At 51.8% G+C, this 13,450-nt stretch overlaps 1 protein-coding gene across 1 annotated transcript; it reads right to left on the minus strand.

Moving 5' to 3' along the window:
- Positions 1-3,795: 3,795 nt before the first annotated feature.
- On the minus strand, positions 3,796-12,245 carry DMRT3 (doublesex and mab-3 related transcription factor 3; the record flags this gene model as incomplete). The annotated part of the gene is made up of 2 exons (XM_084279009.1): positions 3,796-4,760; positions 11,807-12,245. The coding sequence occupies 2 exons, from the start codon at positions 12,243-12,245 to the stop codon at positions 3,796-3,798; spliced, it is 1,404 nt and encodes a 467-aa protein (XP_084135135.1).
- Positions 12,246-13,450: the final 1,205 nt, after the last annotated feature.

A 13,450-nucleotide genomic window follows, 5' to 3' on the forward strand; every position in this document is an offset into this window, starting at 1 on the left:
AAAGGCAAGGCAGGGAGGAGTTTGTGGTAGGACAGACTCATTGCACAGTGCTCACCCTGCATCGTACTGTTCCCTTATCTACAAGTATGTGAGCCATCAGGTGATGTGAGCATCACACCAGGGCTTTCCACAGCAATCCTGAGGGAGACGTTGTGCTATTTACATCTTTGTTGGCCTTATCCACCTTATCACAGGTAGCACGGCTCACACAGCTTGCTCCTGGGGCAGCAGCCAGCCTCTGCAGACAGCATGGCTCTGGGGCCTGTGGTGGGCCTGCACTGCTGCTGCTGCTGAGAAGCATAGCTGTGGACAGACAGACAGCTTCTCCTGGCACTGCCTGTTTTGTGGGCACCCACAGAGAGTGGATGGTGAAATCACCTGCCTAACAGGACAAAAAGAAGCCCTGGGCATCCCAGAGAGGCATGGCTGCAACTGCTCAAACAGGAGCAGGAACTGTGGAGAGGGCAAGGAGCGAAGCTCTTTTGCTCCAAGAAAACCACAACATGGCAGCACCTTAAAAAATAAACCCAAACAGACAAGTGAACAACAAAAAAGCCCAAACCCCAAAGACCCCTTTGGTTTCTGGTCTTCAGCAGAGACATCGCCATGCTCAAGCTTTCTTTCCTGACGCTTAAATTCATTTTTTTTTCCTGCTGGGTGTTTCTGGTCATCGATGCCTTCACCTTTACCCCTCCTCACGTCTTCCCCCTTCCACAGCTTGCTCCGACACAGAAATATCCCGATTTACCACAAGATGGGGCTGGAAAACGCAGCGTTTGTGAGCCGTACCCGCAGCCCTTCCCCCGGGCCCTGCAGCCCTGGGGGAAGGACGCTGCAACGCGGAGGGCTCCGGACACAGCCCTGCCACCGACCCCGGTAAAAGCTCGGCCTGGGCCAGAACGGGTCCTACCATCTCGGGGAAAGGCGGGGGAATAGCGCCATGCGGGCCCTGGTCGGCCGGCGAACCCAGGGCTCCTGGAAAAAGGGGCTTCCTCGACCCGCGGTTACCCAGGCAAGGGTCAGGGTGAGTGGTGGGCATCCTCCCACCAGCATGGCAAGGGTCTGAGGAACAGGTTACAGTGTTGTGTGGGCAGAAAGAGGTCCTGCCAACGTGCCCAGGGCTCCTTGCTGTGCAGCAAGTTAAAAATCACGTTTGCTTATAGTGCCAGCCTGGAAAGCACTGCTGGGCGAGTAATTTCTCCTGGGCGTCATTGCAAGCCAATCCATATTTTAAAAAATAAATTAATTAATCTTTTGGATAGCCAAAATAGTAAAAAAACAAAACAAAACAAAACAAAAAAAAAACCAAACCCCCCAAAACCACCCTGCTCAACACCAAAACTTGCATTTTTGATTTTTAAACACACCTGGATTTACTTTATTTAAAAAAAAAAAAAGTCAATTGAGTCAAAAGCTGTAATGCCAGACAAGGACTATTTTAACTCGTTTGCTTTTTCAGAAAACAGTTTATCAAAAGAGGTCTGATTTTAAGAATCATACCGGCAAACCTGCACTTTTCACCACAAGTGTTCAGAGCAATAATAGTGCACCCGGCTTTAGCCAAAGGTCACTTTTCTTTAAAAGATGCTTCCCAGCTTCCCAGATGGCAAAATTCTGTTCTCTGAACCCGACAAGGCCATAGTGCATGAGGTCACTATGACCTGCTGCAGGCGTTAATGTCTGATCTTTCTGCTGGAGCTGATTCGCAGGCTGCAGTGGGGGAAAAAAAGAGAAAATGGAAAACAAATATCATTCAAAGCACAGGGCTGTCAACACAAAGCTTTCTGCCAGAGGGAAATCTGCTTGGTGTCTGAGCAGCTCCCAAACTACTCTTACCTAGCCTCCAACAGTTTCACCATGACACTGGAGTACAGCATTTCTCTACCTCATCACTTTTTGTGTGCACAATGAAGCCTATTTTACCTGTCATTTTTCCTCTCTGGAGTGGCTGAAAGATCTGTCGGTAAAAGACTGTAATTCTGCGTTTATGAAAATTCCAGGTGTTTTCGCATTTATGCTTCCGTAAGGAAAGTCACTTGTTTCCTTCCCTCCCTCCCCCCTGCTTTTGTGTCTTTGCTCTGTAGCATGGCCAACACTTTTCTGAACAGGCTGGAAATTTACGCAAGAAAAAGTATCTTTCTGTTAATTTATCCCCTAAGGAAAATAAAAATCATTATTTTATTCTCCTTTTTGTGCGTGTTCAGTACCCTTACAAATGCAAAATCCACAGGGTTCACAAACCTTACAAAATATGGAATGCCATATGAGAACACAGGCGTTTCAACCAGCAAGGAGACCGGGTAGCGTGCCTAATATATATTACAGTTTTTAAGTCCCACCTGCTTTAGACTACAACTTCAGGGCAGCTTCAATTGCATTTTTTGTGGTGTGGGACTAATCCACACACCTGGCAGGCCTGGCAGCCATCTCACCTGTCTTCAGAGGTGTGTTTTGGAAAAGCCAACTAGCTGTCAAGCAGATGCGGTCACTTGTGAACAGTTCAAAAAAAAAAAGAACCCCAGCACTAAAACCTTAAGAAACATCTACGCAGAGAATTAATTTAGTGACATTCCTCATCAGAAGCAATTCCTCATGTCACTCTGGTACATGTAAGATATGCAGCAATACCGATGCATGCAAACATGCAATAAATTGTTCAAACCGTTACTTTTCTAGATTTAGGGAAGATGCCATTTGGCTAAACATTATTTTAAAGAAATGCCTGCTATTACATCCTATTTTCTTTTTTTCTACTTCTACAGTATAGGAAAAAAAGCCACTTCTGAAGCACTGGGAGAGCCTTTTTTTCTTCTTCCTGTGACTGTAGCAAGTTCTGCCTTGCTCAGCTGAGCTTGAAAGTGTCTGCAGTATATACCCAAGACACCTCAGCTCCCCTGATGACGTTTGCCTAATCTCAGCTGTGAGCTACGAGGCAGGGAAGCAGAACCCGGACTCAGAAAAAAAAAAGAGGCTTCCCTTGGCTGCAATTGCTGGACATTTTAACCCTGTCTGAGAATTAATCAGCTCTCTATCTTCAGAAATGTTATTTGCCCAGTATAAATGACATAAACCAAGATCATCATCTTAGTTTATTTTTCTAGAGTCCTTAGCATGCTACATTAACCTGACGATGCTTAATCTGGTGTTCATTTCACGATACACTTCATGCAATTCACAGCTGTAATTGGTTTTACACTGACATTACACGTTTCGACCTAGCCATGGGAAAGGAATAACTCTTAATATTATTTCTCTGAAAAGCGTCCAAGCTCAAATGGCACAGAAGCAGCTCATGCTAGTTTCATGTGCGTATTTCTTTCTTCTGCCTTTTCTTTCAGAAATGATCACTGGTGTGAGATTGTAAGGTCCTCGTTTTAGTCCATTTGCAATTGAACTACGGTTGTTTGTTTTCTTATGTCCTGAGGAGTTCTCTCTTATAAAACAGCATTCAAGTATTCTAGTTTAACATCCCCATTTTTCTGAGTTAAGGAACAAAGTAGACCTCGGGCTTCTGTTTCCATTACGAGTCTTCCAGAGTCCCATAAGTGACAGCCATGAAGCCTGCCTTTGTAACACACACTCAGCATGAAAGCCAGAGTATTGCTATTTGGCGTTATCCAGTGAAGTGCAAGAAATTTAAATAAGTTATGTCTTTATTGCTATAGTACAATACCAAGCAAAGTCACTTTTTAATACAATTGCAAAGGTTCCACAGAGTACGTGTCCCTCCTCTTAGGGTCCATTAGTTCAGCTGCACTGCAAGTATCACTTAGCTATCGCGTGTTGAACGTCAGACTAAGAAGATGTGTTGAGTATTCTTGAGTCCGAAGAGTCAGACCTTTCTTCGTACTCATCTTCTGTGTAAATTGGTTGCTTAGACACAATAGGACACCCTTCATCGGGGATTGAGATCCTGGGATCTTCCGATGAGCGGGAAGGAAGGACAGGCGAGCTTCGGAAGACGCTAGCTGAGTTGCTAGAGAAAGGACTGACATACTGGGACCGCAGCTGGTACTGCTGCTGCAGTGTCATGGTGTTCCACAGGGTGACGTCATTGGGCAGGAATGGGCTGGACTGGTTTCTTGCCAAAGTGTTCCTCAGCATCAGTGGGTAACGTGGTGGCTGAGGGAAAGGGTGCTGCAAAGGTACAGCCAGAGGATTTGGCACAACATTACTGGAATCAGCAGAGAACCTCAGCGTGTCAGGAACCCTAAATGCTGAGCCCACAGACCACTTGGAAGAGGAAATAGGATACGAACTCAGCGTGTGTTCAAAAATGTGCCCATTGGAAGGCAAAACAAGACCATCAGATTCTGCAGAAGTTCTCTCTCCACCAGCCACCGAAGACCGACTGGACAGGAGAACCTCTACAGCACTCACCAGATCACCACCGCATCCCTTCAGGATCAGCTCCAGCACTGTTGGCTTTTGGTTAGGGAAGATCTTTTTCAAGACTTCAAGTGGAGGTCTGTTGGCTTTCAAACTGAAAGGTAAAGAAACTGTCCCAGAAGGACCTTCTATCAGGAGGTGGTTCTGCTCTGGATGGTACTTGGGGCTGTCTGGACGGCTCTCTGTGCTCCCACCATTTTTCTGAACTGCATAACCGACTTCATCCACTGAAACGATTTCAGGGCTTTCAGGGGTAAAGCAGCTTTTGGCTTTAGTCATGTCTGGGGAACTCCTTTGGTCTGTGTCTTTGTCACTGTAGGTCTCTGCATTGTCTGCTCCACCAGCATCACCCAACCGCTCCTCATTCATGTCTGCAAAGAGAAGGCAGAGAAGTTAACAAAAAACTGAGGCCAAAAACTTTTATAGGCATTTGAAGATAGAGTCTTCTTAAAGTGAGCAGAGCAGAATCCCAGGGGAAAAACAAAACAAAACAAAAAACCCCAAACCAAACCAAACAGAAAAACCCCCACCAGTTTTCATGGTCAAGTAGTATCAGCCCGTGTAGGCATTTTGTGCTGCCTTATGGATACCTGCCTCATTCTCCTATATACAAGAAAAGCAGCAGTGGTCATTTTTCTGCTGCATCCATCTTTTCTCACTGGCTACAAGGCAGCAACATACCACACAGGTGCAAGCTTTTGCAAAGGAACTTCAACAGCTGCACAGCACAATTCCTCACTATCACCATCTCACTGACTGAAGATACCTAGAGAGCACTTGGGAGACCAACATTCCCTCTGCAAGTCCATTGTCATTGGTGGAACAACTCTGTCATGACTACTGCCTGAAGATTAAGCAAATGTTCAAATAAATCAGTGTATCCTAGTTCTGGTTCTACCAAAACTGGTTCCTCCCCCAGCAAGAATCACAGGTTCTTCCTTTTTCAACTTCTGGAGCACAGCTGATGCCTTGGCTGTAAGAGCACAGAATATAGAAAAATCTGGTTTGGAAAGGACCTCTGGAAGGCATCTGATCCAACCTCCAGTTCAAAGCAGGAGTGACTTAAAATATGGAGCGGGTTGCTCCCATCCCTGCTCAGCTGAGTTTTAGATAATTGCAAGGATGGAAACTCCATAGCCTTTCTCAGCATTTATTACAAGTGCCTTGCACAGCTGAGTACAGGACTGAAAACAAGCCCATTGACCACGCTGCCCCCAGGTGGATACTCAAAAATGGGGATACCCCAAATCTCTGGTCACTTTGGCAACACCTGGCCAGAGGATGGAAACCTCTGGTGTAAGACAGCTTGTCAGAACGAAGAGAATGAGAGAGATGGACAGCTTTCAGAGTTTTGGCACAAGGCTGTTTGCAGTAATTTCCCAAGGACTCTGTTCTGCTGGCTGTCTTCCTGCAGCACAACGAGCTCCCTGAGAAGCATCAACATCAAGGGAAAGGCTCATTGTCCAGGCGGTGGCTGACAGAACCTGCTTTAACTGCACAGGCCTGGCTTATGAATGCACACATGAAAGACTATCTACAGAAGGTGATAACAACCATTTTCTCAGTTTCCCAAGCCCCTGGTGATCAGTCCAACTAGATAAAGAAGCAAGCAAGGGCTCCCAAAGTGTGCTGATGACCACACCTGCCTGATAAGGATGGAACAAAGTAAGGCATGCAGACACCTGAGCCTCACCGCTCAGCACAGACAGTCCTGCCCAGGCCCTCTCAGCCCAGGAACAGGCAGGGCGTTCCCCCATGCAGAAGGATGTTGAGTGTCAGACAGGTCAGCTCAAGGGTAACCATCACCGCAATTCACTCACCTTGTGAAAGGACCCCAGGGTCTGAGCAAGCCTGCCACTGAGTGAGAAGCCCCTGTGCTCACCAGAATGGGACTTTTAAATAAGTAAGAGATTCTGGAAGGGCAGAGCCTGACAGTCAGCGCAGCAAAGAGAGGCTTTCCTCATGAGAGAGCGGCCTGTTTCTGCCAAGCAGAAATGATGGTCCTACAGAGTTGTGGGATGCTGCTAGTTTGGGCTGCAGAAGGTGAGCACGGGAGTGGAGTTGAGCAATACAGATGTGCTTCTGAAGATCTTGCTCTTCTGTTTTAGCAGGCTAACCTGGGTTGGGTGTCCATTTCTATACTGGTTATGTTCTCTGTCCAGTGCCAACCGAGAAGCAATAGCCCTTCACATTAGTAGGTAGTGAATGAATGCTTTTCTTTATACACTCATTGCATCAGTCTTGTTTTCCCAGCCAGAGGGGAAGCCAGAGGTGTTGGCCGGCAGCAAACTGGCACTGTGTATCCTGTTGAGGAGATGGTGAGACCTTGGCACAGCTTACCCATTATTTGAAATAAAAACAAAAAAACCAAAAACAAACAAACAAACAAAAAAACAAACCAAAAAACAATGAAACAGCAAAGAATAAAAAAAAAAAAAAAAAACAAACCAAACCAAACCAAAACAACAACAACAAAAAAAAGCCTAACCAGAAACGATACTGGGAGGCTCACACTAGTTTCCCTCCTAATCCTTTCATATGTTCATAATAATGGATTTATTACAAAAGACGGGATGGCAAGAATAATTCACATCTGAATGAATGGGCAATGTATACATCGAAGGCTTTCCAGGCAGCCTAGGGATGGCTAATGGGAGCGGAAGGGAAGGGAAGGGAAGGGAAGGGAAGGGAAGGGAAGGGAAGGGAAGGGAAGGGAAGGGAAGGGAAGGGAAGGGAAGGGAAGGGAAGGGAAGGGAAGGGAAGGGAAGGGAAGGGAAGGGAAAAAGAAAGAAAAATGAAGCACCGCCAGCACCAGATTAGATCTGCGTAATACTCTCATTGATCCTTATAAATTATTATTTTCAGGATATTTCAAGTTTGTTTAGCTTTCGACACAATTAAAACTATCTTTTGGGGGGGGGGGGTCTTAGCTAAAAATTTTTTCAAATTCTGAAAACTCGTCCCACCGAAGTTCCCATCGTTACCACCAGCACAGTGCACGGATCCCGGCTCTCGGTCCTGCACCGGGACAGCCTCCTGGTACACACAGATCACAGCGGTCCATCCCATCAGACCACTGGGCTCGCAGGCTCAGGCCCGTAAAACAAGATTTCGGTGATGTAAATCAAACGCTGTTAATACTGCAGGAGGATCACCCTCCGGTAAACACGGAGTTTGGATGCGCTTTGGTTTAATTACCTTTTTTTTTCTCTCCCTCTACGTCTTTTGGAGACCATTTTTCGCTACCGGTGTCAGGGGGTTTTGGTTTCCTGTGGGGGGTTTTGTGCGTTTTTTGTTTTGGTTTGTTTTGGTTTTTCCTCGGCATGCTTCAGCCCCGGGCTGCTGAGGTGTCACCCACCCCCGCTGCCCCATACCGATATTCCGGGGGGTTGGGTCTAGTGGTCGGTGCCGGCTTACCCGGCGGGTTCCCGGTGGTGCCCTGCCCAGCAGGTCCGTGTTCTGGCTACGCTTTTCCCTCGCCTGAACACCCCTTGCACACCACGATCACGGCGCGGGGGAGAGCCAGGTGGAAAGCGTGTGGGGGGCACTATCCCCACCTCTGCAGGAGAATTGCCGAGATCAGGGCTTGGGGTTTTTGGGGGTTTGGTTTTGCTTGTTTGGGGCTTTTTTTTCGTTTGTTTGAAACAGGCACAAAGCAGCCAACGTTAAATAAACAAACACTGGGGGAGATGATGTACGTTATAAACATCCGTACGTGGGCACTGAATTGTAGGAATATTGCGCGCGTCTTCACTCCAAGCATCTATATTTTTCAGGTACAAAATCATTAATTTTATGTTCATAATCTTCAATCCCGGCCAAAGGTACTTCTCCCACGGCACGCGACCGTGTTCTAGGCTTTAGGACAGAAATCTCGTTTTCAGGTGTTTTCAACGCTTGTGGGATTTGGGCGGTTTGGGTCGTGCTGTCTCCGTCCCCGCTCCCGCCCCCCTTCCCCCCCCCCCCCCCCCCCCGCTTTTTTTTTTATACCAAATTCACTTATCCAGCCACACGGAAACACGGGGAAATGCTTTCTTACCGATGCAAACGATGGGGGAACATTCACCAAGCAACGTGCGCGGAAATACGCGCCCAGTTCTCCGGGGCGCCAGTACAGGCGCGCACGAAAACACAGTTCCGCGGAAGTACCGTGCGCGCATCCGCGGTACAGCCTACACCAATAAATAAAACCTACGAATCTGGAACAGTGTCTAACCCGGTATTTCCTCGCCGATTTGTAGATTAAGGATCATGAGGCGAATATTGTAAAGGGGAAAAAAAAAAAAAAAAAAGAAGAAAAAAGAAAAGTGAAATGAGTGAGAGAGGAGAAGCTGTTCTCTTCAAGTTAATAACTTGTCTGGAAAACTTGGTCTAATACTTTGGAACCAAATTTGTTTCCTTGATATTCCCACCGCTGCCTCTCTGCTGAAACAGTTTGCGCTTCGATTGTAAGGACAGCTCCTTCTGCAACACGGATTTTCCTGGATCACAAAAACATCTGCCTTTTTCCCTAGTTCTATTATTAGGATGGACTGATACCAGAACTAGTATAAAACCACATAAAGCTGAGGTCGTGTAAAACTTATGGGCGTATTTGTTGGTTTTTTGGGGTGTGGGGGTGCTTGTGTGGGTTTTTTTTTTTTTGGGGGGGGGGTGGTTTGGTTTTTTGGTGTTGGGTTTTTTTTTTTTGTTAATTAGTATTGGTTGGGTGTGTGTTTTGCTGTTTCTTTTGGGTGGGTTTTTTTTTTTTTGGGGGGGGGGGGCTTTTGTTTGTTTTTAACTAGTCTCACTCCAGACTTTCTACCTTATCTTCAGTGGTCTAAGGTGCTTTGTACGGGACTAGTCACTACTCCCAGACTACCACTGGAACGGCGGTGTTACGTTAGGACGCAGGCTCTAAAAATCAACAGAAGCCTCAGCGTAGGGTCGCATTAAAAAGTTTAAAAGCCTTGATAACTGCCACTGAGAGAAGTGTAACGCGCTCACGTGGGAGATGAGAGTTCACTAGTGGGGTGTCAGGGCGAGGAAGGAATTATTCTGGGTGAGCGCAGGCAGGTGTCACAGGGGCAGTAGCTCCGAGGGGCTGTACTTGTGTCAAGCAGAACTTTACAACTGCCTCACCGAAATGGCCGGTTCGGTGGGGAGGAATGAAAATAAACGGGTCTGATTCGGCCGTGCCTCGGAAAATACCTCAGAGAAACGTCCAGGACATTAGTGTCCAGGGCGGGCACCGGGGTGGGCTGGAGGAGCAAGTAATTATATACCCTAATTCTGATGATGCTTATCATACAGATAGCGGGGAAGACAAAGTGAAAGCCCTGCAGGTCGGAAATGAACAGGTTATCTGGTTAAATCGTGTCTGCTGATAGCAGGACACCCCCCACCCCCTCCCGAGGAGATAATATTTCTCTTTCCTTCCACATAGTCCCATATTCATAAAAGGGGACATACACACACCCCCTGCACACACCCCGCCGCTGTAACCATCGGAGATAGGGAACAGTTTAAGTGAGCTCTGTGCTCACTCGGGGATGCTTCCCGGGTTCCGGGGTGCTCTGCCTCTACCCCCCCCACCTCCACCTCCTCAACCACGGGCGGAGGCGGGAGCATGTGTAGCGGGTCTTGATTTATTAAGATCTCCTCCGTTTGGGTTTGCGGTTGGGTGGGTTTTTTTCCTCTCCCCGTAAAGCTGTTAGCAGAAAGTGCTGACTGGCTGGCAAGGAAGAATTTCTCGTCAATACACTTTGATTGTATTTTGCAAACAAAATGCCTGTTGCTTGGTAACATTTCACTTGAGCCTGACCTTCCCCAAAAGTTATTGCTATCAGATTCGATTTACACTGTCCTCCCGCGATTACTGTAATCTTTTTAAACTGGGAAGTTCATATATCAGGGGAAAGAAAAGTTGGGCGTGCAAGTCAATACCGTTCCTATCTGCCAGATTTGTATTCTGCTGGCGAAGTTTATTTGTTTCGCTTTCTGGAAGGAGTCAAGGTGGGGTTTTTTTTTTGTTGCTGTTGAGTTTTGGGGCAGGGGTTCCACTCCTTTTTTTGTCCCCCGGCTTCGTCCTCTCCCTCCGTTAGCTCTCCGCCCCGGCTAAGGGCTGTCGCGGTTGCGGGGCCAAGAGAGGCTCTGCGCCGACGGGAGGCTGCGACCAGAGGGATAGTTGGGGTGCAGAAGGACCCCAAAGCTCCGGCTGTGGGGCATGGCGGGCAGAACCGGGCCGAAACGCGGGGGACGGGGAGGGACAGAGGGCGGGCAGGCGATGTCGAGAGCCAACCAAGGGGAAGCGGGTCTCATACAACCAGTAACCTCGCCACACCGACCGACCCCGGGGTTTTGTCTTCCTCAAAGCTGGAGGAGCTGTGCCCCGTATTGGGGCCCCGACGGACTGCTGTGGGTCCGGGACCACTCAATACCCATGCCCTCATAGAGAGACCGATTGGTCTCACCCCCCATCCTTGCCGGGGACTCCGGCCACCCGGCAGCGAGCCGTAAGGAGCCGAGCTCTGCGGGAGCCCAGGGTTTGCCATTCCCGCCCGGAGCACCAGATAAAATTTCGTCTCAGCTGCCGCTTGCCAAGCGGAGTGGGCTGACAGGCATCCTCGCCGGGGGAGGCTGCCGGCTCCTTCTCGGATGGGGACGAGGACGAGGATGGTGTCTCCGGAGCGTTGCTTTTGCGGCCAGAAATGTGTGTTACCGGTAGGTCGCACTCACAGGGTGCCGGTGGCGGGCGGCGGTTTCTGGGTCAGTATCCCCGTCCGGGACACGCCGGGCGGGAGGGAAGCCGAAACAGCCGGCTCGTCCCGCTCATGCTCTGCCGGCCCCGCGGCCCTCCTTACGCCGCAGAAACCCTCGGGCTTCCGGCGCCGCTTCCGCCCTGAAGCTCCCGCTGGAGGTTTTTTCCCTGGACGAGGTCCCGTATCCCAGTACCCTGTGTGCGGGAAGGCGGGGAGCGGCTCCAGCCCGCTCAATGGGGCCGGGAGCGGCGGATGGACGCGTGGAGGCGATCTGCGGAGGACGCAGCTATTCGCCGATTGACCGAGGAGAACGGGGCCCCCGGCGGCACGTCGGGGAGCCAGTTGGCGATCGCGGCGTTTCGCGATCCCCTCCGCTGATCCCGGCGGCTGCGAGCCCGGACGAGGAGAGAGCTCAGCACTTAGCGGCTCCTCGCTTTTTAAGAGGGACTGACCGCACTCGCCGGGGTGCGGGAAGGAGCCAGGGCTTTCCCTGCTTCCCCGTCCCACGACGCCCATCGGGAGGAAGGGAAAGCAGTCGCTTTTCCTCACCCATGCACCCGTCTCCCGAAACCCGCCCGTTAGGGTCCCGGCCCGGGCGCTGCCCTCCCTCCCTCTCTTCCTCCGTCCCCCTCCTCCCCGGCCCCGCATATCCCCCACGGCGCCCGGCCCGGCCTCACCTGCCTTGGGGAGCGGCCCCGGGAGCGCGGGGGGCGGCTCGGCGACCCAGCGCAGGGCGGCGGCGGCGGCCAGCTCGGCGGGGGCCCGCGGCGGCGCGGCGCAGGGCGGCGGCCCCGACGGCGGGGCCGGGGGCTCGGCGCTGCCCGGCGGCCCTGGGAGGGCGCGCAGGGAGTCCGGGAGGAGGCTTTCCAGGCTCTCGTTGGCCTGCTGCCGGCGCAGCGCCACCTGCGCGGCCATCACCCGCTGCCGCTCGATGATGAGGATGCACTTCTCGCAGGTGCAGTCCTTGAAGCGGCAGTAGCGCTTGTGCCCCTTCAGCCAGGACAGCACGCCGTGGTTGCGGCACCGCGCGCACTTGGGCGTCCGCTGCAGCGGAGCCCGCGGCGGCTGCGACACCGGGCCGCCCATGTAGAGGTACGGGGAGCCGTAGCCGTTCATGCCCGCGGGAGGAACCCGGCCGACTCCGGGGCGGAGAAGAGGGCAGCGGGAGCGGGCGGAGGCCGGGGCGGTGAAGGAGAGGAGAGGAGGCGGGCGCCTCTGCCCGCGGGCTTCGCGGGGGGCGCGGCCCCGGCCGCAGGCCGGCGCGGGTAGCCACCGCCCGCCGCGGTGGCACAGGCGGGCAGAGCGCTGCCGCCGGCCAGAGCGACACTGCCGCTGCCCGCGCCGCCCCGCTGAGCCCAGCGCCCCTCCGCCCGCTCCCGCCCCCCGCCCGCCCCCCTCCCTCCTTCCCTGCCGCAGCCGGGGGAAAGGAGGGAGAGGAGGGAGGGAGTAAGAGGGAACCGGGCGGGGGAGCAGCAAGTGGGGAGGCCTCTGACCCGCCGTCGGGGGCGACGGGGATGCCCGCGCCGTGCCGGAGGCGTCTATCCCCCAGCGGGCCTGTCCGGGACCGGGACCTGATGTCACCACCCATGCCCCCTCCCCACTCTCCTCCTACGGCTCACCCCGCGAAAGCGCCCGGAGCTGGGGTGGAGCAGGGTCTAGGACGCTTCCCTTCGCTCCGAACCTGGCCCCATGGGGTCGGGAATCTCAAAGTCCGGACAGGGCGTTTGGATTCCGCACGGAGCCCCTCGAAAGCTGACGGGACACTGCGAACGGCGCTGCGGGGGACTTTGAGCCCAAAGTTTTGTCAAAGTTTTGAAGCCGCAGGAATCTGCCCCGGAGCAGGAGCTTCCCGGCAGCAGCGGCACAGCGCCGCGGGCCCTTTCTGTATCTCCGGCCGCGGGGAGGTTCCTCGCTGGAAAACGGGTATTTCCAATCAGGGAACAAGGGTTTTTAGATCCAAGTGGAATGTATTAGTGAAAGAGAGTATGGGAATATCGGCTGGGCAGAAACAAAGTCGCTACAAGGCGTTTGTCTGCCCGCTCACCGGGTCCCAGCGGCGCAGAGTCGGCCGAGCGGCTGGGGCTGCTGCTTGGACTCGAACCTGTGTCGCTGCCCCGAGAGCCCCCAACTTTTCTCGGCACTGAAACCGCTGCACGAAACAAAACGTTTAACGCGGGAGGGTACGTAACTAGAAAGTCAGATTTGAAACTCAGGAAGTACTTCGCTGGAGAGAATAAAAAGCACAATGTGTGTCACTTTTTTTGCGTGGTATTTCGTTACCGGGTTCTTCCCGAACTGCTTTTCTAGTTCTGGGGGAAAGG

This window comes from Gallinula chloropus, assembly GCF_964237585.1.
Source record: "Gallinula chloropus genome assembly, chromosome: Z".
Classification (NCBI taxonomy): domain Eukaryota; kingdom Metazoa; phylum Chordata; class Aves; order Gruiformes; family Rallidae; genus Gallinula; species Gallinula chloropus.